The sequence below is a fragment of the Gekko japonicus genome, unplaced genomic scaffold (genome assembly GCF_001447785.1).
Source record: "Gekko japonicus isolate JY-2015 unplaced genomic scaffold, Gekko_japonicus_V1.1 scaffold502, whole genome shotgun sequence".
NCBI classification, from domain to species: domain Eukaryota; kingdom Metazoa; phylum Chordata; class Lepidosauria; order Squamata; family Gekkonidae; genus Gekko; species Gekko japonicus.
The window spans coordinates 771113-795593 of record NW_015169186.1 but is presented as its reverse complement, the minus strand read 5'-3'; the positions used below and the strand labels follow the sequence as shown (position 1 = coordinate 795593).

At 42.6% G+C, this 24481-nt stretch overlaps 1 protein-coding gene across 1 annotated transcript in view; it reads right to left on the bottom strand.

Annotated features, from left to right (window-relative positions):
* Positions 1-24481, bottom strand: part of DNAH5 (dynein, axonemal, heavy chain 5) — a 187207-nt gene that overhangs the window by 62746 nt on the left and 99980 nt on the right. The window contains exons 49-56 of the mRNA XM_015416182.1: positions 22020-22142; positions 19707-19920; positions 19149-19372; positions 16351-16549; positions 5382-5554; positions 3960-4090; positions 2600-2753; positions 1481-1748 (exon numbers count right to left, since the gene is read on the bottom strand). Of these exons, the coding sequence (XP_015271668.1) occupies positions 1481-1748; positions 2600-2753; positions 3960-4090; positions 5382-5554; positions 16351-16549; positions 19149-19372; positions 19707-19920; positions 22020-22142 (1486 nt within the window). The remainder of the gene's footprint in view (positions 1-1480; positions 1749-2599; positions 2754-3959; positions 4091-5381; positions 5555-16350; positions 16550-19148; positions 19373-19706; positions 19921-22019; positions 22143-24481) is intronic.

Below are 24481 nucleotides of genomic sequence, written 5' to 3'. Positions count from 1 at the left end.
TTTCTGTTGTTCTTATCCTGTTGTAAACGACCCGGCGCCTTGCCTGCAGGGAAGGGCAGTCTAAAATTCTAAATAAATAAATATGTTTTCCTTTAAAGGGGAAAATACTCATTACAGTCTGAGGTGTGTTCACTTGGAGCTCGTTCTTGTTTTTTGGAGAGAGAAGGGGAGGAAGACCTTTTCTTAATATCATTATTGTACAGACGGCTTTCATTGTATGTTATGTTCTTTTTAGCCATATCTGAATAAAGGGGTTTTCTGTGTCTTTATAATTAATCTTCCTGGTTCAGCGGTTCTATCTTAAGAAGATAGTCTGTAATAAACTCAAACCTCTTATAGATAAGCTATAAGTGTGTCTGCTAGCAGACTGGGATTTTGGGGCCTCTTTCCAATATTCTTGTCAGAAATTGCCGTTATCATCTTTCCCCATTGAGAGGAATAATTTTGGTTCAGAGAGTGATATCTGTCAAGTTCCTCAGCCTCCACCTGGCTCTGTAGCATTAAAAGATCAAACCTATTTTTTAAAGAAACTGGAGAGACACTAATAAAAAAAATCTAGTCTGCTGTGTTTTGGTTTCATGTTAAAATCCTCTTCAAATGGGTGGACCCATTTTTTATCCATTTCAATAGTCAATAATCAATAATATAAATCTAAACCATATAACCAATATACAACCATTTAACTCTAGATTAAATTGGGGCAGCTAAAATAACTTAAAAGAGCTTTAAAAAGGATTTTTTAAAAAGGATTTAAAATTATTTAAAAGTTAAAAGCAATGAAAAACTGTTATAAATTGTTTAAAATAAAAGCTAAAACCAGTTAAAACAGCAAGAATAAAAAACCTATTTAAAACAAAAGCTAAAACTGATTTTAAAACTAGCTAAAACAATACACCTCCATGGCAAAGCACAGCCTGCAAATGCCTTCTCACATCCTCCAACCTGTCTTATATCCTCCACTGTTCTCAGCACAGCTGGAAATGGACCGATTTAACCCAAATTAAAATAATAATAAAATAAAATCTGAGATGGAACAAGTTGCCATTGAGAACACTACAGCTATAAAAGTGGAAGGGGGCAAGCCATCTCTGCCTGCACGCCAGCTGTTCCCCTCTCGCCCCCCAAGCTAATCAGGCCACACTCAGCGTCTTATCAAGGGGTACATGGGAAACATCCTAAAAATAAAATTAAAGAGGCTCGAGCCTGCCAAAACAGTTGCCTTGAGGCAAAACAAAGCCCGGCAAAACAGGATCCAGATCAGCAAGCTCAAAAGAAAAGATATCAAATAGACAGAAAAGTGAAAAAGAAAACTTAGCTCTTCACAGAGCACAGCACAGCACCACTGCCAAGCCAGCCAGAAACAGGAAACTATAGTTGGCTACAGGCGCCATTCTTGTGCTGTCGGAGCCACTAGCAAAATCTATCTCGAATGGCAACAGACCTCCGAACTTAAAAAAAAGCAAAGGATCTTCGGACTCACCAGCAACCAGAGCATCTTTGGGCCAGCGGCTGAACCAGTCTATAGTACAGCCAGAAATGAGGGCAGGGAATTTCAATGCTCGGTTCCGGAATTTTTCGCCCACTGGTGAAAAGCAGAGGATGACATGAAGGTTCTGGCGAACTCTGCTCATGAAATAGTCATACAAGTTCTCATTGGTTGGAGGCCGACGTGGATGCTCCTTCTTCATAACAGGAATGAGGTCACTTGTGATTTCATCGATTTCATCACGGGCAAATAAATTAGAAACCTTAGGGGGACATAGAGAACTTTTAACAACAAAAGCAGACTTATTTTACGTTTGTGTACAGACTACAGAACTGTTAGCTTGAACATCGAAGAAGAAGAAGAGGAGGAGGAGGAGGAGGAGAAGAAGAGAAAGAAGAGGAAGAAGAGGAAGAAGAAGAAGAAGAAGAAGAAGAAGAAGAAGAAGAAGAAGAAGAAGAAGAAGAAGAAGAAGAAGAAGAAGAAGAAGAAGAAGAATTGGATTTATACCCCGCCCTTCACTCAGAGTCTCGGAGTGGCTTACAATCGCCTTATCTTCCTCTCCCGTGAGGTAGTTAGGGCTGAGAGAGCTCTGAAAGAACTGTGACTGACGCAAGGTCACCCAGCTGGTTGCATGTGGAGGAGGAGTGGGGGATCAAACCCATTTCTTCAGATTAGAGTCTTAGCCAGTACATCAACCTTTACACTGATCAATTAACTCATTAGAAGGCCATGTTTAATTTTCTTCTTTGTTCCCTATTAACATCAAAATAACCTCAAATCAATAACACGCTTCTCACAACCCCATGAAATTAGAATTTGCGTATTTAAAAAACTCCCCCCTCAATTAAGCTAAGCTTTAGCACCTGACTATTTAGTCAGAATGCAGTCCCACGGAGTTCGAAGAGGCAGGTTCCCCAATTTGGTCCTCAGAGCTGCAGATTTAAAGATGCAGCTCTAACTTTAAATGAAATCCTTCACCCTGTTGTGATCCAGAAAATTCACACACATCTTCCCCAGCCCCCTCTCCTGAACGCTTCTCCCCCACTCAGCCACCAAGGTCATAAGGAAAAAGTTCTCAACTAAAAGCGAGAAAGGGGGGGAAACATCTCTTACTTCTCCTGATGAGAGGACATTGTTCATGTACTCCAAGAAAGCCTCGTCTTTTATTTCATTGTCTGTGAAAATGAAGCTGATTCCTTTCCCCTGCTGCCCGGCAGTCCTATACAGATGCTTCAGGTCTTCCATCAAGTTGGATGTGTTGTAAGACCTGAAGAAAGAACAAAGCCCTACTCAGTCATGGCTTCCAGGCCCTGACAGGTGCAGGGAGAAAAACCTTTTTTATTTCATGCCTACATATCCTTTTGTTGTCTCCTGATCTTGGGCATCGACCTACTGCTTTGGAACTCAGTCTGACTACCCGCTCAGATTGGAGGAGATACCTTTGGCCACAGCCTCGCTATTCTAAGGCTAAATTTCATTTAAGGCCAATTCCATCTTAACCCGGAAGATGCGAGGCATGCAGATGGAGACGCCTCTTGTGATGTCCTGTCCATCTTGGGTAAGTAAAGGTAAAGGTAAAGGTTCCCTTGCTTGAAAGCCAGTCGAGTCCGACTCTAGGGTTGCGGGGCTCATCTCAGTTTCCAAGCTGAAGAGGTAAAGCTGCAGGTATGTGAAACGGCAACTTTTAGAAAACATAATTTCTACACTTCCTTGTGGTTCATAGTTGATTCTTTCACTTATCCATGACCTTCTCAGAAAGAGACAATAAACTTATTTCTTTTGTTGTGAAACAAAGGTGTTGGTATGGATCTCTCAGGAGAAGGAGAGGTGCGAAGTAGTTGAAATTACCTCAGATTCATATTCTACCTCCGCAGGTATCTGCGGAGATAGCAGCACAAAATCCAGCACAGTTATTTGTTAACACTGTTAATCTCAAACCACACTATAATCTTATCAACTAGATCACTGCTACTTGAAGAACAAAGTTTGAGTCCAGTGGCACCTTTAAAATCAACAAAGTTTTATTCAAGGTCTAAGCTTTGGTGTGCACGCACACCAAAGCTTAGACCTTGAATAAAACTTTGTGTCTTAAAGGTGCCACTTGACTCAAATTTTGTTCTGTTGCTTCAGACCAACATGGTGACCCAACTGACCGTTACTGGAAGGTGCAACAGGAAGATGTGGGGAGCCAAGTAAGTGACCAGCCATCACAGTAATGTCATGTGGAAATAACAAAGGAAGTGTATTCCCCACTATTGATAACACTGCTATGTGTTTTACTATTTTTTTTAAAAAAAACCCTTTAGATGGCATTCCAATATAGCATCAAATATTTATTCCAGAATGATGGAACACAATTTGGAAACAAAAGAAAAGACCTGAATAAATTTTCCCTCACAGAAAAATTCAACACAAGCAACATTCACAACATGCAATTCCAGTGGCTTAAGAAACAGTCTATCCAATGGTCTACCTTGTTAATGTGATCTGGAATGTGTGGTAGCCAGCAATGAATGATGCCAGTTTTGTCAAGCTCTGCTTTCCAGAACCACCAACTCCAACAAGCAAAGCATTTCCACCAGGGGTACGGATTACACGAGAGATCTGCAGAACACAGTGGAGTTTACCGTTAAACCACAGGACACCTAGAAGGGGGGGGGGGCAGTTGCACTGAATTCTTTGATATAGCCAAAATCAAGGTGGAGGTCTTGACTCCCAACTCAACGCAGCCTAAGTAGTGTCACACATCAATCTTGTGGTTTCTCATAAGAAAATCTTTAAGATGAAATAGCAACTTACAGGTTACTTAAGAAAGTGTAACACTGCCTTGAGAAACATAAAGGAGGATGAGTACACAGGGTCATTCTTTGTGTGAGAGAAAGAGGCTCATAGTACCATTTTCCCAGTTCAGCTCCTGTTCCTCGAGGCTAGGATTACTCCTCTGACATAGGGAGCAGATATAGCGGACATGTGCACAGAGGTCACTGTGCATAATTTTTTCCCCTGTGTGTGGCCCAATTCAGACATTTGGCAGAACCTCACGACCACCTATTTCAGCATGATGGCCTATTTCATCAACTAATGCCTCTGTATGCATGCTTGTTGCAATTCATACAATTGTGGCCACCCTTCCTCATGCCACCATGAATAGCTGTTGACTTTGTTCCTGCCTAGAATTTCCATGGGTGCAAGGGGAGGTGATTTTTGCTGATCCCCACCACCACCACCACGAATAGCTTGGGGAAGGGAATTCAGTCCCCCACAAGAAAGGAGGAGGGGAAAAAATCAGCCCCCTCCTTGCATCTGCAGGAATTCTAGGTGAGATCCAGGCCATGACACTTGGTTTGATAACGATCACGTTGACCGTCCTGGTTCATACAAATTGACATGAGATGCCAGCCAAGTTGTGTAATGATCCTGCCTCGAGGTGGTTGTGTATAAATGATGAAAACTCCTTACTAAACACTCAACTAAATGTCTATATGCCTGCTGTGTCATCTTTCCCTACTTTCTAGAAGTCTGTTTATTGCCATCTTTAGAGAAATTCTGCAGCACTCTGAGTCAGCGAGCAACAGACTGTTTTTAGTCATCTGAATTAGCTGTTTTTATACTTTTAAAGGCACAGGAGGAACAAGCCCCCGCTCCCCGTCTCCTTTTCTAGCATGTCCTGAAATACACTCGGAAAGAACCAGTGCACTAGTGGCACCTGCTGGAACAGTCTAGACATGGCACCCCTTGGTCACGACTACATCGGCCTGGCTTTCCATGCTTTCCAATGGGAGTATCTTTACTATTTCTACACCAACCTGGGAAAGACTGCAAAGGTAGTCTAATTCACTGAACATATTCAGAACGATGAGCTTTAAACTAAAGAGTCCAGGGTAACCAGCAATACCTTTACTAAATGAACCATAGCATCTTCAAAAAACACCAAGTCCATGCCTGCTCCACGGATACTCTCATTGTATATTTGTAAAAACATATTCAGCCGTTCCTTTAGGTGCTCAAAAGATTGAATCGGTTCATACACTTTTGGCATGTCAACCTCCACATCATCTGGCTCCTCTCCTGAGGCGAGAACAGCAAAGCATTAGGATTTCAAGCTGGGGACAGCGGTCAGATTTAGATACTGCTGATGTCCATCTTCTAACTGGTAAGGTCTTCTCTGCGTGATGAACTGAGAAAGTCAGTCAAGTTACACTACATTATAGGTGGTTGAATTGTGGTTGTTCATGGCCGCACATCACTTGGTACAGTGCCCAGGCATGTCCAAATAAGACTGACCCCACCAGTGTTCCCTCTAAGCTGAGTTAGTGTGAGCTAGCTCACAGTTTTTCAGCCTCCAGCTCACACATTTGAGTCTTAGCTCAGGGAGGATGGCTCCAGAGCACACTAATTTATGCAGCAGCCAAATGGCTCGCTCACAGCTTTAATGCCAGTAGCTCACAAAGTAGAATTTTTGCTCACAAGACTCCACAGCTTAGAGGGAACATTGGACCCCACCCGTCAACTCTTCCAGTCATTCTTATATGAAGGAACAAAAGAGACAATGGAAGCAAGAATAGCTATACTGTAGTCCAAGGCACAAGATGAGGCAGCATTGTCCAACACTTCACATAGTGGAACCATACTTCTTTCTGAATGAAAACTGAAGGGCGTATTTTACTCCTAGAAGTGAAAACAATTGACTTTACACCCTATGCCAGAACAAAGCATCCTTAAAGGAGCCTCCTTGGTGTTCTGCACAAGCCACTTTCCTGGCCAGCCTCCTGAATGGAAGGAGGCAAGCACAGAGCAGTGACTCACGCGGATGGCGTCTTCCATGTGCAGGCAGTACTGCTGTCTCTTTGCACTGGGAGTGGCTGAATGATCCCATCACACGAGGACAGAATTATCCACCTCAGGGAGAATGGAAAGGTGGAAAACCGGAAGAGTCCATCAACCCACTCAGGGCCCACTGGCACCTCTGATCGACCTGATTTTCCCTGGCACAGCAGCAGTGCCCTCATGGCACAGAGGTTTAAGTTTGGAGACTTCTGAGTGCTGAGCTACCCAGTGATATTTTTTTTTTGGTAGAATGCCATCACTGCAATATTAAGGGGGAAGCTATCAGGAAGAAGGGATTCATCCATATTCCCTGTCCTCATGACAAAATTTGTCCCCCACCCTCAAGGTCTTTTTGCCACCACTGGGGAATACAGACACCTGCAACTTCCCCCCAAGACGGCAATTCTTGGCAAGGATACAGGGTAAGGGGAAAGCGTTCTCTCCCCACTTCATGCTGTGCCAGCCTCAGTCGTAAAAGCACAGGCCTCAGCAGCGGCACGTTATAAAAATCTCTGGGGAAAAGGAATCACACCCATAATTTCGCCCTGCCTTGAAAATGCCAAGGGACCCAGACTGGGGGAGAGAGTGGCTGACTAGCAGGCAAGCTGGGAAAGGGAAAGAAAAGCAGAGGTTTGGTGGGAGGGGGCAGGCGACTTGCTGGAGAGGGGAAACGATCCGCCACGCCTTTATGAAGAGGGCAAAGCTGGCACAGTGACACGATCTTGGCCAACTGATGATTTTTATTGAAGACTGGAGCACCTCTTCCTAAGGCACTTCGAAAAGAAGGTTATTTCAGAGGACATCAAGCCAGGCTGTTGGTTTACGGCTTCTCAAGGTGGGTTTCTGCAGCTCTGCTTTCGCTACCACGTGATTTGTCCCTCACTTTTAGAGAGGCAACAACGTCAACAGGGCCTTGGTTTATGCCAGCAGATCCCGAGAGCACCTAGGTAATGCTGAGCAAAGCAATCACTGGCAACCGTGGGATGACGCCTCAACTTAAAAGACAGCATCTCTGCCGCAAGCTCCTGTTTTCAAGTTAGCACACTAAGGCTCAACTCTTCAGGCCTTGACAACATTTTAGCCGACGGCAGGGCTTTTTTTGTAGAAAAAAGCCCAGCAGGAACTCATTAGCATAATAGGCCACACCCAACAGCATGAACACATTAGCATATTAGACCGCACCCCCACATTACCAGAAGTGTGGTCATCCAGCCACACCCACCTTTTGCTTCTTATTCTGTTTATCTTCTTTGTTGTCAAAACCCAGGAGGCTTTTTTTGTAGCAGGAACTCCTTTGCATGTTAGGCCACACACCCCTAATGTAGCCAATCCTAATGAGTTCCTGTTGTTGGGTGTGGCCTATTATGCTAATGAGTTCCTGCTGGGCGTGGCCAACTCAGGAGCCAGCCGGAACTCCGTTCCTGTGCATTCCTGCCCAAAAATAGCCCCGGCCGACACTATTTAGGTCCGACACCACCTAGTTGCCAACTGATGCCAAAGAGCACTACACTACAGTACACAGTGGTTCACTTCAGATACAATGCAAGTCCCTGGTTTAATTAAACTATGGTTAGTGTGGTTGTCATTCCTTTAACTATGGTTAATTAGGCACCATCCAGCTAGGATCGTCAACCATGGTTTGATGACGGTTTATTAACCACAGTTGTTTTTAGCTATGATTTTGTATGGTGCCTGAATGTAGACATTCAGGCTTGCTTCAAATTACTGTTTTCCCAACACCTGGTCATAGCAAAGGCGATGAAGCCCACATTTCTCGAGGCAAACCAGGATTTGAGTGATCGTCTGCACGTCAAACTCGAGGTTTGCAAAGTAACCATAGTCAAAATAAACAATGGATTGGTCTTATGTCTGAACTGAACAAAGAAGTTCATCTCAAAAGCTGCCCCAGGCATTGAACACAATTAAATTGTAAAATTATGCAAGCTCCTCATTTATTTCTCTAGCAGAAATGCCATTCTGAGTATACCTAAAGGCTGCAACCACACACACTAAATAACCCACTTTCTTTCTTTTTTTTGGTAAACAAATTTTATTTTCTCAGGAATACAACATGTAAGATTAAAATCATTTCATTCTATCAATTGTCTACCCCATTCCCAGTTCCTCCCCTCCCTCCAATGGCTTCCCATAATGCTTCCACCCCTGCTCCAGATTACTTCATATCATCAAAAATATCAGTTTCTTATCATTACAATCTAAAGATAACATCATTTGACTTAATATTGATCTAAACATATTAAGTTTTGTTTCACATCCCAGTTCTTTTCCAGATATATTTTAAAGTCACTCCATTCTTGAAAAAACACGTCATCTTCTTTGTTATTCAACTTCTTCGTAATTTTGTCCATCTCTGCCATGAACAGAACTTTTTGTATCCAGTCTTCAATTTCTGGCACTTTCTCTGTTTTCCAAAATTGTGCATAAATCATTCTCGCTGTTGTGATTAAGTACCAGAGTAAGGTCTTTTTAGTCGTATTGACTTCTTCCATTTTCAGTCCCAAAAGCAGAATTTCCGGTGCCTTTTTAAAAGAGCATTTCAGAATTTTTTGCATTTCTTTGTGGACTTTTGTCCAAAAGTCAACTGCTTTCTCACAAGTCCACCACATATGATAAAATGAGCCTTCATGGCTCTTGCATTTCCAACACTTATTTGACATATTCTGGTTCATATTTGCAATTTTTTTCGGAGTCATGTACCACCTATACATCATTTTATAACAATTCTCTCTAACATTGGTACAAGGCGATATCTTAATAGAATTTTTCCACAAATATTCCCAGGTTTCAATAGACACTTCCGTATTCATATTTATCGCCCATTTTATCATTTGCCCTTTTACAGTCTCATCTTCAGTATACCATTTTAGTAACACTTTATACATTTTAGAGATATTTTTCCCCCCTCCACTCTCCCAAATCATTTCAATCTCATTTTTTTCCTCTCTAAAACCATAGTTTCTTTTGTCTGATCTAAAAAGGTCAAAAATCTGCATATATTTCAGCCATTCATAATCATATTCAATTTCATTCTGCTTTTTCATTACCCATTCTGTTCCCACTTTTTTAATTAGATCTTTATATGGCAACCAATCTTTATCTCTATGTCTTGAGTAAGATGTTAACACTTCCACTGGTACAATCCACAATGGTCTTACATCACAAAAGTATTTTTTATACCTCATCCATACCACAAATAGTGCTTTTCTTACCACATGAAGCTTAAAAAAGCTATCCATTTTTGTTTTGTCATACCATAAATATGCATGCCAACCAAATCTACAATCATGGCCTTCTAACCCCAGTAACTTATCATTTTCTAATTTCACCCATTGTTCCATCCAGGTTAGACAGACCGCTTCATAATATAGTCTAAGATTTGGTAATTGTAACCCACCTCTATCTTTGGCATCACAAAGAATTTTCATCTTGATTCGCGGTTTCTTGCCTGCCCAAACAAACTTTGATAGTTCTTGTTGCCACTTAAGTAGCAAATCTGTCTTACTAAGTATTGGTATTGTTTGGAACAGGAACATCAAACGTGGTAGGACATTCATTTTTATGACTGATATTCTTCCCATCAGTGACAAATTCATTTTGTCCCATTTCTTAAAGTCTTGAGTTAACTTAGTCCATAGTTTTTCATAATTGTTCTTATATAAGTCTATATTTCTTGCAGTTAACTCAATACCAAGATATTTAGTCTTTTTTACTACTTCACATTGTACCAGGTCTTGCAGTTCCATTTGTTTTTGTTTCGTCATGTTTTTGCAAATAAGCTTCGTCTTGTTCTTATTGACATAAAATCCGGCCAATTCTCCAAAGTCCTTTATTTTTTGGAATAGTAACGGTAATTTGTCTGTCGGGTTTTGCACAATGAACATTACATCGTCAGCAAATGCTCGATATTTGTATTTAAGTCCTTTGTGTGTCAATCCCGTTATCTCTTGATCTTGCTGTATTTTTTGTAGAAGTATCTCCAACACCCAGATAAATAATAACGGTGATAGGGGACAACCCTGTCTGGTGCCTTTCTGTACCTTGAAGCTATCTGTCAGTTCTTTGTTTACATTCAGTTTAGCTCTTTGTTCAGAATAGATAGCTTCAATGCAATTTCTGAAGTGTTGTCCCACTTCTATTTTTTCCATCATTTGCAGCATAAACTTCCAGTTAAGATTGTCAAATGCCTTTTCGGCATCGATAAATAAAAAAGCTACTTCTTGTTCAGGGTGTTTCTCATAATATTCAATTGCGTCCATTACTATTCTTACATTGTCTCTGATCTGTCTCTTTGGTAAAAAACCAGCTTGGTCTTCTGAAATCACTGTTTGTAAATAGTTTTTCACCCTCTCTGCAATAATTTTTGCAAAAATCTTGTAATCATTATTCAAAAGAGAAATTGGCCTATAGTTTTTCACATTCGTTGGTTCTTGTCCTTCCTTTGGTATTAATGAAATAATTGCTTCTTTCCAAGAGTCTGGCACCTTCTTACTCTCACGTATATCGTTGGATAAAGCTTCCATGACCGGAACAATTTCTTCTTTCATTTTTTTATAAAACTTTGCGGTAAATCCGTCCGGTCCTGGCGCCTTCCCCAACTTCGCTTCTTCAATTGCCTTCCTCACTTCTTCTTTTTGAATTTGGCCATTCAGTAATTCCTGAAATTCGTTGCTTATTTTAAGTAACGGAACCTTGTCCAAATATTTTTTAATCTTCTCAAGATCTGTTCTATTTGCTTGGAATAATTTAGCATAATACTTGAAGAAACTTCTCTTTATGCCAGTAGGGTCAACGAATTCTTTTCCTTCTTCTATTATTTTGGTTATCATTCTTCTTTCTTTTCTAGCCTTAAGTTGCCACGCTAAAAATTTCCCCGGTTTATTTGCCCCTTCAAAAGATTTTTGCTGTAGCCTCTTTAAATTCCAATAGAGCTCCTGGTTTAAAGTTTCATTCAGTTGTTCTTTCAACAACTGTAATTCTCGAATAATCTTCTTTTTCCCTGGTTTCTTCTTTAATTCTTTTTCTTTTTGTGATATTTTTTCCAACACTACTGTTTGTTTTTGAAATTTTTCCTTCTTTTGCTTCGCATTTTGAGAGATGAGAATCCCTCTCATCACTGCTTTATACGCATCCCACACCACCTGAATTGGGGTCTCTTTATTCAGATTTTGTTGGAAAAATTGCTTTGTTTCTTCCTTTAACATTTCAGTTACATCTTTTTTATCCAACAAATCTTCATTAATTCTCCAAAGAAAGGATTTGTTCCTTTCTATAGAAGTCCACAAAACAGGGTTGTGGTCGGAATTACATCTTGGCAAAATTTCAATTTTATGTGTTTTCATTGACAATTCTTCTGACATCCAAATCATATCAATTCTGGAAAAAGAGCAATGTCTATTGGAATAAAAAGTAAAATCCTTCTGCGTCGGGTTCCATTTCCTCCATACATCCTCTAGTTTTTCCTGCTTGACTATTTCAAAAAAGTTCTTTGGCAATTTTCCACTAATTTCGTTGCCTTTTTGTGATCTTCTATCCAAACGGTCCACAGTTCCGTTAAAATCTCCGACCAAAATGACTTGTTCATAGGTTTGTCCTTGTAGATGTTCAGTTAAGTCCTTAAAGAATTTTTCTTTTGCTCCATTGGGTGCGTATAGATTGATCACCAATGTCTTTTTCTGTTGGATCAAAACTTCCACACCCACATATCTTCCATCCAAGTCTTTAAAAATTTCTTTAGGTTGTAAATCCTTTTTCACATATGTCACAACTCCTTTTTTCTTGTTTGAGGCCGAAGAATAAAATTCTAATCCAAATTTGACATTTTTTAAATATTTAGTATCGGAATTTCTAATATGAGTTTCTTGCAAGCATATCACATTACAGTTTTGTTTTTGTATCCAATGATTGATTCTTTTTCTCTTATTTGGTGAATTTAGTCCATTCACATTCCATGACAACAATTTGTAATCCATTGTAAATTTTAAGTTAAATTTCTCCAAAGGCATCTAAATTGTCTGCCTTAAATTTATATAAGTCCGTCACCGATCTGATCTGGACCCTCCCACTTTTGTAAGTAAAGGATAAGCCTTGTGGAATCTCCCATCTGTATCTGATATTCAAGGTCTTCAGTTTGTCAGCCAGAGGTTTATACCTTTTTCTATCTTGCAATACTGCTCGTGGGAGCTCTCTCATCACCATGATCTTGTTCCCTTCAATTTCGAACGGGACGGTAAATTGTTTCTTAAAGATGTCTTCTGTTGTTGCTCTTGTTACAAATTGTACAATTACATCCCTTGGTAAATTTTTCTTTTCCGCAATTCTGGAGTTCACTCTGTATATCAAATCAAAATCTGCTTCCATTGTTCCCTCTTCCTCTTCCAAGTACAAAGTGATCGCTTTTATCATTTCCTCTCTTATGTTTTCATTCTCTTTTTCTTTGATACCTCTAAATCTCAAATGAGTTTGCATTCTTCTGAACTCCATCATTGTTTCAGATCTCCTAAATTGCTGAGTCAAAGAATCCTGTTTCTCTTCCAATTGTTGCATTTTTTCCTCTGTCTCTGTAGTTTTGGTTGCACTAGCCTGTATTTCTTTTCTGACTCCATCTAATTCTTGCTTGATTGAAGTAATTTCTGTTGTAACCAATTCTTTTAATGCTGCTACATTTTTCTCCTGGGCTTCTTCAATTTGTTTCAAGTGTATCTGAGTTTGCTTTGCCATTTGCTCTTCCAGTTGCTGCTCCATATGTTTTTCTTGCACCCCCAACCTTTTCTCAATCTGCTCACCCATGGCCTGAATCGCCTCCATCATTCTTTTCTCCATCAATTCCATGGCTGCATACAATTCTTTCTTATCCTTCTCCCTCTCTTTTGACATTTTAGGGGTTGATGTTGAGCCTGTCCTTGGTCTCACAACTGGTTGAACGTCAGGGTCAGAATTGGTTCGTTTCGGTGCCCTTCTGGTCTCCGTTTTGGCGATTTCTCTGCGGTGCGCAAACTTACACAACAAGTTGTTTCTTCTAGAAGATAAGCTTTCGATTGTCCAAATGCGTCTATTTGCGCTTTCAAAAATCTTCTAAAAGGTCTTTAAAAATCAAATTAAGTTAAAGTCCTCCTCAAAATGTCGTTGTTACCCTTCTAGGATGTCGTCTACCTGTTCAGCCCACTCGGAATGCTTTGCTGGTTACACCAACCTAACTCTTCCCGCGATACTGTTCGTCAGTTTCGGTTTTTCAGCTGCGCGCACATCTCCGGTCTCACCGCAGGAATGTTAAACAATATGCTTTTTTGCTATTTAATAGCCTTCAATCAACTATTTCTTTGCCGGAATCAGAGTTCTGGGAATATTAATTCTTTATCTGCTCAACCGCTTAATTCAATTTGGGTTTTATCACAGTTCAGGTAAGCGGCACGTTTATTGTTATCTACGCGATCAAAACGGGTTTCGCATTGCTTCTTTTCACTCACTGTTGTTGCCCATCTTCAAGAGGTCGGCTGATGGAGAATTTAAACCGGTACACCGGCCCGAACGGCTGCTGGAGAGTTGCTCGGCAATTGCCTTCTTCGCGGGAGGAGATCAAAGCCTGTTTCCGCTTCTTCCGAAGCGGAATCACGCCAACCTAACACTCCCTCTTAGGCGCTGCTGCCTGCTTGTCCCCCCCCCTCGCTGGGGAGCGATGCGTTGGGCTAGAAACTGCCCAAACTGTCGAAAGCGGCCGTCGTCCACTTCGCACAAAAGTGAAAGTGCGTCAGTCCTCCATCTTAGCTCGACCGGAAGCCACTAAATAACCCACTTTCAATGCACTTTCCAAGTGGATTTTGCCAGTTCACACAGTAGAATCCAGTTGGAAATTGCATGTAAATGGGTTTGAAAGTGGATTATGCCGTGTGCGTGATTGCAGCCAAAGTGTTATTAAGAACTTTTTATTCATTGCTACCAATGTTTTTGCAGCTATTTTTTCCTAGATGGAGCCAGTTAGTTCAGTGAAGTTACAATGGCTAAGATAGTATATCAATGTTTCATTGCAGCACTGCCAGGCCACAAGGTCAGCCGTCAAGATGAAGCTTCTTTCAGCCATGCGGGCTACTTGCCTAGTTTACTCCTGACTAAACAATAGCCGTTCAAAAGCCAAAAACAAAGGCCACAAATCTTGTGACCAGCTAGCCATGCTGAGGCGTGTCGAGTTCTGTGGAGCTAAAACATGCACAGTTGGGTGTGGAGCTCAAGCGCTTTAGAAACATCTGGCTGGCTCGGACCCCTACAGCTTACCTTCCCAATGTTTTTTTCCCTCCGGACCTGGTTGGAAATAAAATGCATTTCTTTTAAGGGGGAAAAAGGGGTATTCTTTTCCCAACAAGCAATTTAGGGTGCTTCAATTCTGCTCATCATACAGCAAATGAGAATTTCCAAGCAACATAAAGCACACTCTACACATGAAATGCTCACCACTATTTGACTACAGCTCTGTTGGGTAGAGAAACAAGTCCCAGAGTTACACAGTAGGTGGGGCTCCATTCCCCCCCCCTTTAAAAAGAAAACCTCAGGCAACACAAGGAAGGCACATCTGAGAGAAATAAGGGCTGGTGGGAGGAGACGCTCCCAATCCTCCCGGTCAACAGTGGGAGGGCTTCTAATGTCCTGGCCCCACTGGTGGACCTCCTGATGGCACTGGTATTTCTGGCCACTGTGTGACACAGAGTGTTGGACTGGATGGGCCTTTGGCCTGATCCAACATTGGCATCTCTTATGTTCTTATCCTGTCAGATCTCACAAGCTAAGCAGGGTCAGCCCTGGCTAGTACTTGGGTGGGAGACCACCGAGGAAGCCCAGGGCCCCTGTGCAGAGTCAGGCAAGGAAAAACCGCCTCCGTTAGTCTTTTGCCAGTGGTGCCTTGACAGCACTTTATACACACACAAGAAGAGAGAGTTTAAAACCTTCTCCCGCCTGTTCTTTCCCCCCCTCAAAAACAGTCTCCTCAATCAGATTACAGGTAAAGTATGAGGACACTCATCCTCTCATGCCATGGGAAGGGGTGGACAAGCTTTTTTCCTTCTACCCAAATGCAGCCTGTTCCCGCTAGCTTTGCATTTTTTTTAAAATCACATTTAATGTGTTGTTTTAGCCTCAAGTTAGACAAGGCAATTGCTGCATAAAGCAGAAGGATAGGAGGATCTCATCCTTCAGTCTCAAGCGGATGAGGGGAGCTGAACCTTCCGCTGACCTTTTCCCTGGAAGTTCAGAGCTCTCTGGGTAGGGTAAAGCGGCTGCCAGGCAGAGTAGACATCGTGGACCTCGAGAGGCCAAAAGGGTCCACTAGTACAGAGCAGCGCTGTGTCTTCTCCCAGTCAGGCTCCGAAATGGGAAGTGAGCCAGACCGGAAGGAATGTAGGGCAGGGTCCTGTTGCCCATCCCCACACAAGTCTTCCAATGTTTTATTTAAAATGGTTCCCCTCGCTTTACCCGAATGCACAGGTAGGCTTAGAATCTGACAACAGTCAAACGTGTGATGTTAAAAGCAGACGCCCAGCCCTCCCCACTTCATGCATGGTTTTCAAGATGGGGCTGCAGGGCCAGCGCAAACTATTTTGCCACCCCAAGGAGCACCGCGGGGGGCACATACAGTTTGGGACCTGGGTTCAAGAGGGGACAACGGGCACAAGCCACGCCTGCAACCTCCTCCGTGCCACCACTGGCCGGGAGCAAGAGGAGTGCCAGCAGCCAGTGGTTTTCTCTCACTGCCCATTCTTGGATCCCTTCTGGAATAGCCACCGTAAGCAACCTCCTTGAGGCAACCATTTTCGCAACGGTGTGTAACATTCTTCAAGCCAGCGTATGCGAAGTCCTTCCACCGTGGCTTCTTCCAGTGCTAACTCTGAAGCATCTCGAATCCCCGCTTCTTTCTACTGCTTCTGGCACAATGCCAAGTCCTTCCACACCCCTCACGGCGCCTACCTTTCTGGTCTGTTGGTTACTGAAGTAATTAATTTTGCATTAGACAACAGGATTTCAGTTTTCTTCACCTGTTGCTTCAGGAGCGTCTCTTAAGAAGTCAACGAAATGAGCATCCACACCAGGCTCCACCAGGGCTTTTTTATCTCCACCAAACGCCCCTTCAGCGAGCTTTGCTAGAGCCAGATCAAACCACCCCACGTCCTCAGGAGTTGTGAAACGATCTGCAACCACCCGCTTGCATTCATGCTTCCACAGTTTTATGAGCACCTGCATAAACAGGAGAAAACAGACCCTGAACTTGTCATTTATTTCTTCAGAAAATGTACGTACTGCCTCTCAGAGACCTGATTGTGAAGGGAGTTCACAGAGTAAACGTGACAAAAGTCAGGAAAATAATATCAAAAGGGCACAAATTCCCTCCCAATGTTTAAGAGCATGCTCATTGGCCCTGTGTTGGTACAATGTCTATGCAAACATTTGTGAATGAATGAATTTTATTGTTACAGCGCATAGCCAGCAATAGCAAACATTTGTGTGTGAACATTTTCAGAAGTGCCATGTCTGGGAGAGGATCCGGTTCCGGCTTGACAAGAATAGACGTGCGCGGAGGAGCTCCGCACACTCTGTTATTCCAAAAGGTTTTTTTAGGCATTCCAGCAGCCTAAAGTTCTCTCTTGGAGGGAGAGACTTAGCAAGGAACTTTAGCCAGGTGTAGAAAGAGTGGTGACTCTTCTACCTTCCTAGGTCCGTTCCAAGCACAAATCTTTTTGGACGCCTGACACAATGTTGGTATGCGCACTAGCCAAGCTCAGAAGAACTGAAAGGAGTCTACAGTGGGAAACTACTACAAAGCTAAGTACCATAGTGGATCAACTAAAAATAGGATCTAAAGATGAACTGCTCGCAGAGATGGACACCGTATACAGAAGAAATTCGGCGTATGCGAAAAGGAATAGGATACCAAGGGAGGTCCATATAAAATTCCATAAGAGAGAAATTAGAGATAAAATATTAAAAGCTTCTAATGAAAACAGAATGATGATTAAAGAAACAGATAAAATTCTTAAAGGAAGTGCCTTGGAGAGTGAGGGAGAAAAGGCAGAATTACATCATATTGACAAATCTCTTCAGAGAAAACAATATACCTTACAGGTGGCTAATACCAGAAGGGCTACTATTTAATTATAAAGATAGAAGACAAAGAATATATTCAGTCTTTAAGGTGGAAACATTTTTGGAGAAATATGGAGAAGGTTTAGGATGGCAACAAGAAGAAGGGAAAGAGGGAGAGGAAGAAGAAGATGAGGAAGAATAGGAAGGAGCAGAGTCAGAAGGAAAGGGCCAGATGCAAAAAATTGGAAACTCAAGAAAGTAACATGCAAAACAGGAGTTGGATCTAAAAGAATAACTACCAGATTTCAATATAGGAATAAGGCCACAAGAAATATAAATACTGACAATGGCAAATAGACAACTGAATATATTATCAATTAATGTTAATGGACTCAACAACCCCCCAAAAAGAAGAATCTTCCAACAAATAATAAAATACCACCCAGATATAACATGTTTCCAAGAAACTCATATCAAGAAAAAAGATACAAAACATCTGATTAACAGAAAAATAGGGGATTTATTTATTGTGGTGGAGGAAAAGAAAAAAAGAGGGGTAGCTATATACGTGAAAGAACTTTTGCACCCGGAACTACTCTATAGATCAAAAGACTGAAGAATACTAGCCGTTTCAATAATGAGAAGGGGGGGATGATAATAATAAACATATACGCCCCCAATCAAAATCAAGAAAAATCTTTATAGAAATACAGAATATTTTGACTAAGGAGAATGCAGTTTTTGCTCCCAAAATTGACAGGAAAAGCCAGGGGGGAAACACCAAAACAGGCAATACCTTACCCAAAATTTTTTTACAAACAGCAGAGGAATACTCATTGATAGACGCTTGGAGAACAAGAAATATTGTTGGGAAAAACTATAACTTTTTATTCATCTAGACATAAGTCCTGGTCTAGGATAGATATGGCCTGGATTACAGCTTCAATGATAAGAGAATTAAAAGAACAAAACAAAGAAGAAAAAACAAGAAATAGCTTTGAAACTGCTAGAAACTGCTGAAATAGATAAACTGACAATGTTAATTCAGGGGGAAAATGATGATCTATTTCAAAAAAGATGGTCAAGGATGTATAAATGGTGGGAGAATAACTCGATGTCAAAAAGACTCAGAAAATATACCCAGAATTAAATTTGTTGGTCTTAAAGGTGCCGCTGGACTCAAACTTTGTCCAATTATATGTTTATTTACAGAATTTATATCCTGCTATTCTGCCCACTCAGGGCCATTCTAAAAACCAGTTGAAACCAAAAGTAAATTACATACATAAGAACACAGACCCCACAGTTCAGGCAAGAAAGGAGAGGTCCACTGAGGGAACACACGAGACAAAAAATCCCCCCAAAATTCTTCACCCACGGGGGCAACAGTGATAGAAAGGGGCAGATGGATATTCGTTGAGGAGGTCTTCCTGATCCATGAAATGCTTTCTGATAGCTCACATGAAATTTCAGCTTATTGTTGACAGATACAGAGTAAAAATGTCTGCTTTGTATATCAAAGATGACAAAGAGGCCAGTATATGAGGGCTCTGTTTGCACCACTTACAGGAGAAAAGAGCAAGAGCAAGGCAGGGTATGCACTTCCATGAGTCACTGCTCACAAAGTGCGCAGTGACTCACGATAGCTCATCTGCTGTCACATATTTTGTTAGTCTTTATGGTGCTCCTGGACTCTTGCTCTTTTCTGCTGCTACAGACAGACTAACGAGGCCGCCCATCTTGATCTACTTACAGGAGAGTCACTGATCACTTCAGAGGTAGTATTCAGCATCCCTTGCCAAATCCTAGAAAGGTCCCGGAGGTTGAAGATGTAATGGAATTTGGCCGGTGTGGGCAGCATCTTGACCTTGGTCATCTGCCACAGCTGGCGGGTCAATGGAACCAGTTTGGAAACGATTCCTCTCACCTCTTCTGAGAAGCCCCTCTGGCTACAATAATGTCCCACACCAATCACACCTGCGGAAGTCATGTCTGACAGTTTAACAAATAGGGGGGAAAGCAAAACAGCCCTGCCGCCTCCAGTTCAGCTATGCAATCCAGACAATCACAAACAAAGATTATGCAGGCTGATTAGTCCCTGGGAAGCAAACACCCTCAGAAGACCCAGCCAGTAGCAACATCATAAAACTGTAAGAAAAGAAGATAAATCAAGGCAAAAACAACACTTTTAAATCCCCCACTCAACTGGACAAGGGTCATTAATGCAGGGTAACCCTGAATTGTCCTTCATCAAATAATCCTTCCTCAAAGGAAAACAAACTCAGAGTGGCTCACGCATGAGTGACCTTACCAAAAATCTTGTCGATAGAAGAATTAGAAGGCAGAGTGCAGTTAAATACAGAGAATTGCCTCTTCAGTCTCTGGGGGATATCGTTGCGTCCTCCTCCTGGGTGGATCATGGCAGCCAGGAACTGGATATCCACAATGTTGGTGAACTCCCCGGGTTTTTCCAGGTTGTAGAATCCATTTTGCTCCATAAGCTGCCTCACTATCTCATTGGTGACCTGTTGACAGAAATCCTTTAAGTTAAAAACCTAAAGCCAATGGTCTTAAAAACAAATAAGGCATTTGTGACAACACCGATAATGACCAAAGTAATAGAGAGATGGAATACGGTCCTAACAAACAGCAGGCCAAGGGATGGAGGGCCTCTTTTGCATGCATGGGAGGAGAGAGGCCCGTGCTGGGTGATTCCCAACGAACGGGGCAGTCTGTTTGCAATCTGTCGACAAGGAGAATCGTCACTCCTGCTCTACCAGTTGGGGCCTAAGCATTTTCCTGCGTCGGATTTGGTTTGCTCTCAGGGATGTTATGGTTCCGTGGGAGCTGGTTTGGGTATCGGAGTGAGGGTCGAGATTAGTTTGCTCCCTTTCACCGACTTCGCTTTCCCAGTTACTCTGACCACTCCCCCCCCCCCGATTTTCTCCTCCCCTCTCACTCCTTCCCTTTCTTGTTTACTTACTCGGTTGGGTCTTACTGTGGGAGCCTTATTTCTCTTCCTGGCTTGGACTTGCCTTTTCCTTTACTCGGCAGGTTTAGTGGGGTGGTTTCGGGTGTGGTGGTGCAGCTCCATGCACAGGGAGCCATTTTGTTCGCACTTTTTTCTTAGGCCACGATGGCTTCTATGAAATCTTACACTCTTATGGTTCAACATACTGAAGCATCCCAGAGGGGATTTTTGTTTTTGCTTTTAATAAAAAGTTAGTGCATATAGAGGGTGTCTTCTGCTAAGTAATTTTAGTTCGGATTTGGCAGACACTGCTGACCGGTCTAGTTTTCTCACGCAATCAACACTGTGTCATCCCCACAAACGCTGCTCCTTTAGTCATGATGTATTTATTTAAAAAACTATACTCTGCCTTTTTGTCACCATCACGGCCAACAAGGCAGCTAACACATTAAAACATACATGAGAAAATAACATCTTAAAAAAGCATTAAAACCAACAAAACACACACCATAAAAAACATTAAAACAATAATTGGAACATTGGGCAAAAAGAAGAGTTGGCAGAAGACGGTAAGAGAAAGAGACAAAAAAGCCTTCCTGGAGAGAGAGACTCCCAGAGTTTTGCTGCCACAACAGAAAAGGCCCTTCCCCAGGTTGGTGGTGGAAAGTGCGGCTGACTTATGGCCACCCCCAATGGGGCTTTCAAGGCAAGAGACCTTCAGAGGTGGCTTTGCCATTGCCTGCCTCTGTGTCGCGCCCTGGACCCTCCGTGGTGACCTCTCATCCAAGCACTACCTGGGGCAAACCAGGCTTAGCTCCAGGGATCTGATGAGATCAGGCTAGCCTTGGCCACTCGGGTCGGGGCTCTTTCAGGTTGCCACCCGCCTGATCTCAAAAGACAGGAGCGCCCAAAGCAGGGCCTCGGAAGAGGACTGCAGTGGTTGGGAGGTTCATAAGGGAGTAGGCAGTCCTTCAGGGATGTTGGTCGAAAACGTATAGGGCTTTAAAGGTCAACACCAGCACCTCCTGGCCCAGAAATAGATTGGAAGCCAGTGCAGACAGGCCAGGATTGGAGTGATATGGTCCCTATGACCCACTCCAATCAACATCCCGCCTCAGTGTATGGCCGTAGGCCTGGGTTCAAGAGCAGCCCGAGACTTTGGACCTGTTCCTTCAAGTGGCGTGCATCCAGAACAGGTGGCATCTTAAATACCAGGTTCAGACCCTTCCACCCACCAGTAGCACTTCAGTTGCGTTGGGATTAAGCTTAAGTTGATTGGCCCACCATGTCCACTCGAAAATTGCTTCCAGGCACCAATTCAGGGTTTCTACCATCTCCCTGGGATCGGCTGGATTAATCCGATCCCAGATATAAAGAAGACTGGGTAACTCAAGCCCTTCCTCGTTGAATGTGTCTCTGACAGTTTTATGAGTTAATGGTTGTTTTTTACCATTTCCCCTCTTTGCAGTCATTGCATGTTCATGGCTTTGAACAGGGAAACAGATGGGTCTTTTTCAGCTCATTAAGTCTAAATATTTAACTAGCTCAGTCTTCAGATTCCATGACCATGATCACAGCCAGCAATGCCCAGGAGATTATCTTGTGACACTACTACAGAGGGAAAACACAAAGTTTTGATTCACGTAGGCTGACCTGGTCTCCCCACTCGTTGATTATAGGCATATTCACATCATCAACAAATACAGTCATTTTCTTTCCTGCAGGAGGGCCATAGGTTGTGCCCATGCGCTTGTCCACATAACTTTCTATTGTGCGCTGTAAGAGAAATGCACAGGTGACCAAAAAATAAAATCTAATAAACACCAACCTTGGCAGTCACAGTGCACTCGTCAAGTACTGCAATTTCACTCATGTCTTCAAACACGATAGATGTGTATTTCACACAAATCTGAATGCCCCAATCAGGACTAAAACTGACAACACAAGTACAGATAAACGTGCACAAATCCCATTTTTATCTCCAAGGAATTTGCAGAGCCAGTGAGGGGCCCACTGGAGTAGGACTGGTAGTAGGACTGGTGAGTTCAAATCCCCTCTTACTGGGTTAGTCCTTCTCTCTCAGCCTCACCTACCTCACAGGGTTGTTGTGAGGATAAAATGGAAAAAGGAAGAGCCAAACTCCTTGGACGAAGGGTGGGATACACAAAATAAATTAAAATTAGTAAATGCATCAGAACAGCTTACCATCAACTCCCATGTCATCCACTGAGCCAGACCTTTTCTAATTCAGCAACGGAAGGGCATCGTGTGGTTTTAGCCAACCTCTAGGCCAATGTCATGAGTGGTGCCATATCTGAGCCCATATCATTTAAAAACTCCCCTTTAGGAAGAGCTCCAAATATAACCCAGTAACAAAATAATTCTGTGTGTGACTTCCTGACCTGACTTACACAATTCACTTTGGACACCCATTCAGCATGGTCAAGTATTACTCTCTCCTTTAACAATGGATTGTTGTGTTCCTGTCTTAGGGCCTTTTTTGCACATGCATGCTGGTAAGCCTGGCTATGGCTGCAAGTGGGCACTCAACAGGAATCCACAGCCAATCCTGGCTCCCCAATGAGAAGCTGATAAACAAACTTGCAATAGTCTGTGTGCATAGATGTGTATTTATGCCTGCCAATATACAAACACCACTAAAGTATTTTAAGTAAAAAGTGGAGCAGCTTGTATTTATAATGGGCATAACAGTTCTAAACACAATGCTACAATGCTAACAGATTTCTTACGCTGTGTACACAGTAGGAACTTAATTGCCAAATAGAATGCTGTGCAGTTGTAGCCACAGACCAAGGAAACGGTCTTCCACAACACTGACTCGTCATACTGAAGGCATTTAGTAAGTCAGCTGACTGGTGAGAGTGTTGGATGACCTTTTGGGAGACCCAAGTTTAAATCCTGACCCTATCATGGAAGTCCATTGGCTCACTTTGGGCCAGCCACCCTCTCTCAGCCTAACGTACCTCACAGAGTTGTTTTTAGTGTGGATAAAATGATGGAGGAGACAAAGATGCGGTAGGCTGCTTTGTGTTCTCACTGATGTATCCTTGTGAGACACCATCTCTTCCTTGTTCATACCACTTTAAGAGGAACACTTTCAGCCAGTGCCTAATGTTTCAAGTCTCTTCCAAGATGCTTGGGCATTACTATATTCAGAAAATCTCCAGGAGGGTTCAACTCCAATAATTTTCTAGACATGTATATTCGATTTAATAAAATGGCTGCAGCTACCACTCAGGCTGTGGTCAGACATGCCATTTGGTGCAGAAGGGAAGTGATCCTATTTCCTCCGGTGGAAATTGAAATGGAGTCGCGTATCACACATCCCTTGGTGTTGCAGGCTCAGCCCATCACTGCCTGATCAGATGGCAAATTCGAGCAAGTGGGGTGGGGTTGCCTTTTTCCCGCATGTGCATAAATGAGGAATCTAACTCCCATGGCAGTCTGTGACTGTCAGGCTCCCAGTAAAACCACTCTTCAGCCAATATCACTTAAAAGGTTTATTGGAAAGATTTGGTTAACCGTAGAGATGAACGCCCTTGTTAGGACTGGCGAGTCCAGGGCGGGAGATGGAAAGTAAAGGTGAATGCCCACATTCCACGCATACGTCATACACACCAGCCTACTACCAGTTCTGATAGATATGTAACCGACTAGCCATTCTCAAAGTCTTATCTTCACCCAAGGTTACTCCTGTGAGAAAACCCAGTTGCTCCTTGGGGGCTGAGGCTTCAAGAAGAGTTACAGTTATGGTGGCGCAGCCCTAATGCTACAACAATTGCTCTTTCACACTCTCTCCCCTCCCTCCCTTAGGAATCTCATGTCAGCGAGGGCATAAGATAGCACACAGAGACAGAAGGCAGATGTCCCGGGCAAGCAAGGATACAAAAGTGAAACTGGCATTAGCAATACATCAGCAATGAACCCCCCTTCATGCCCGAGTCTGACAGTGACTATGGATCACTTATGTGGTTATGCGCATACCATTAAGCGAGCAAAAAAATGAAGCTGAGTCGTTATGGACTGGACAGCCCATCCCAACAGCTTGAGTGTGCTTGCGCAATCAGACACTGGAAAGTCTGTCCGTGGCCCGT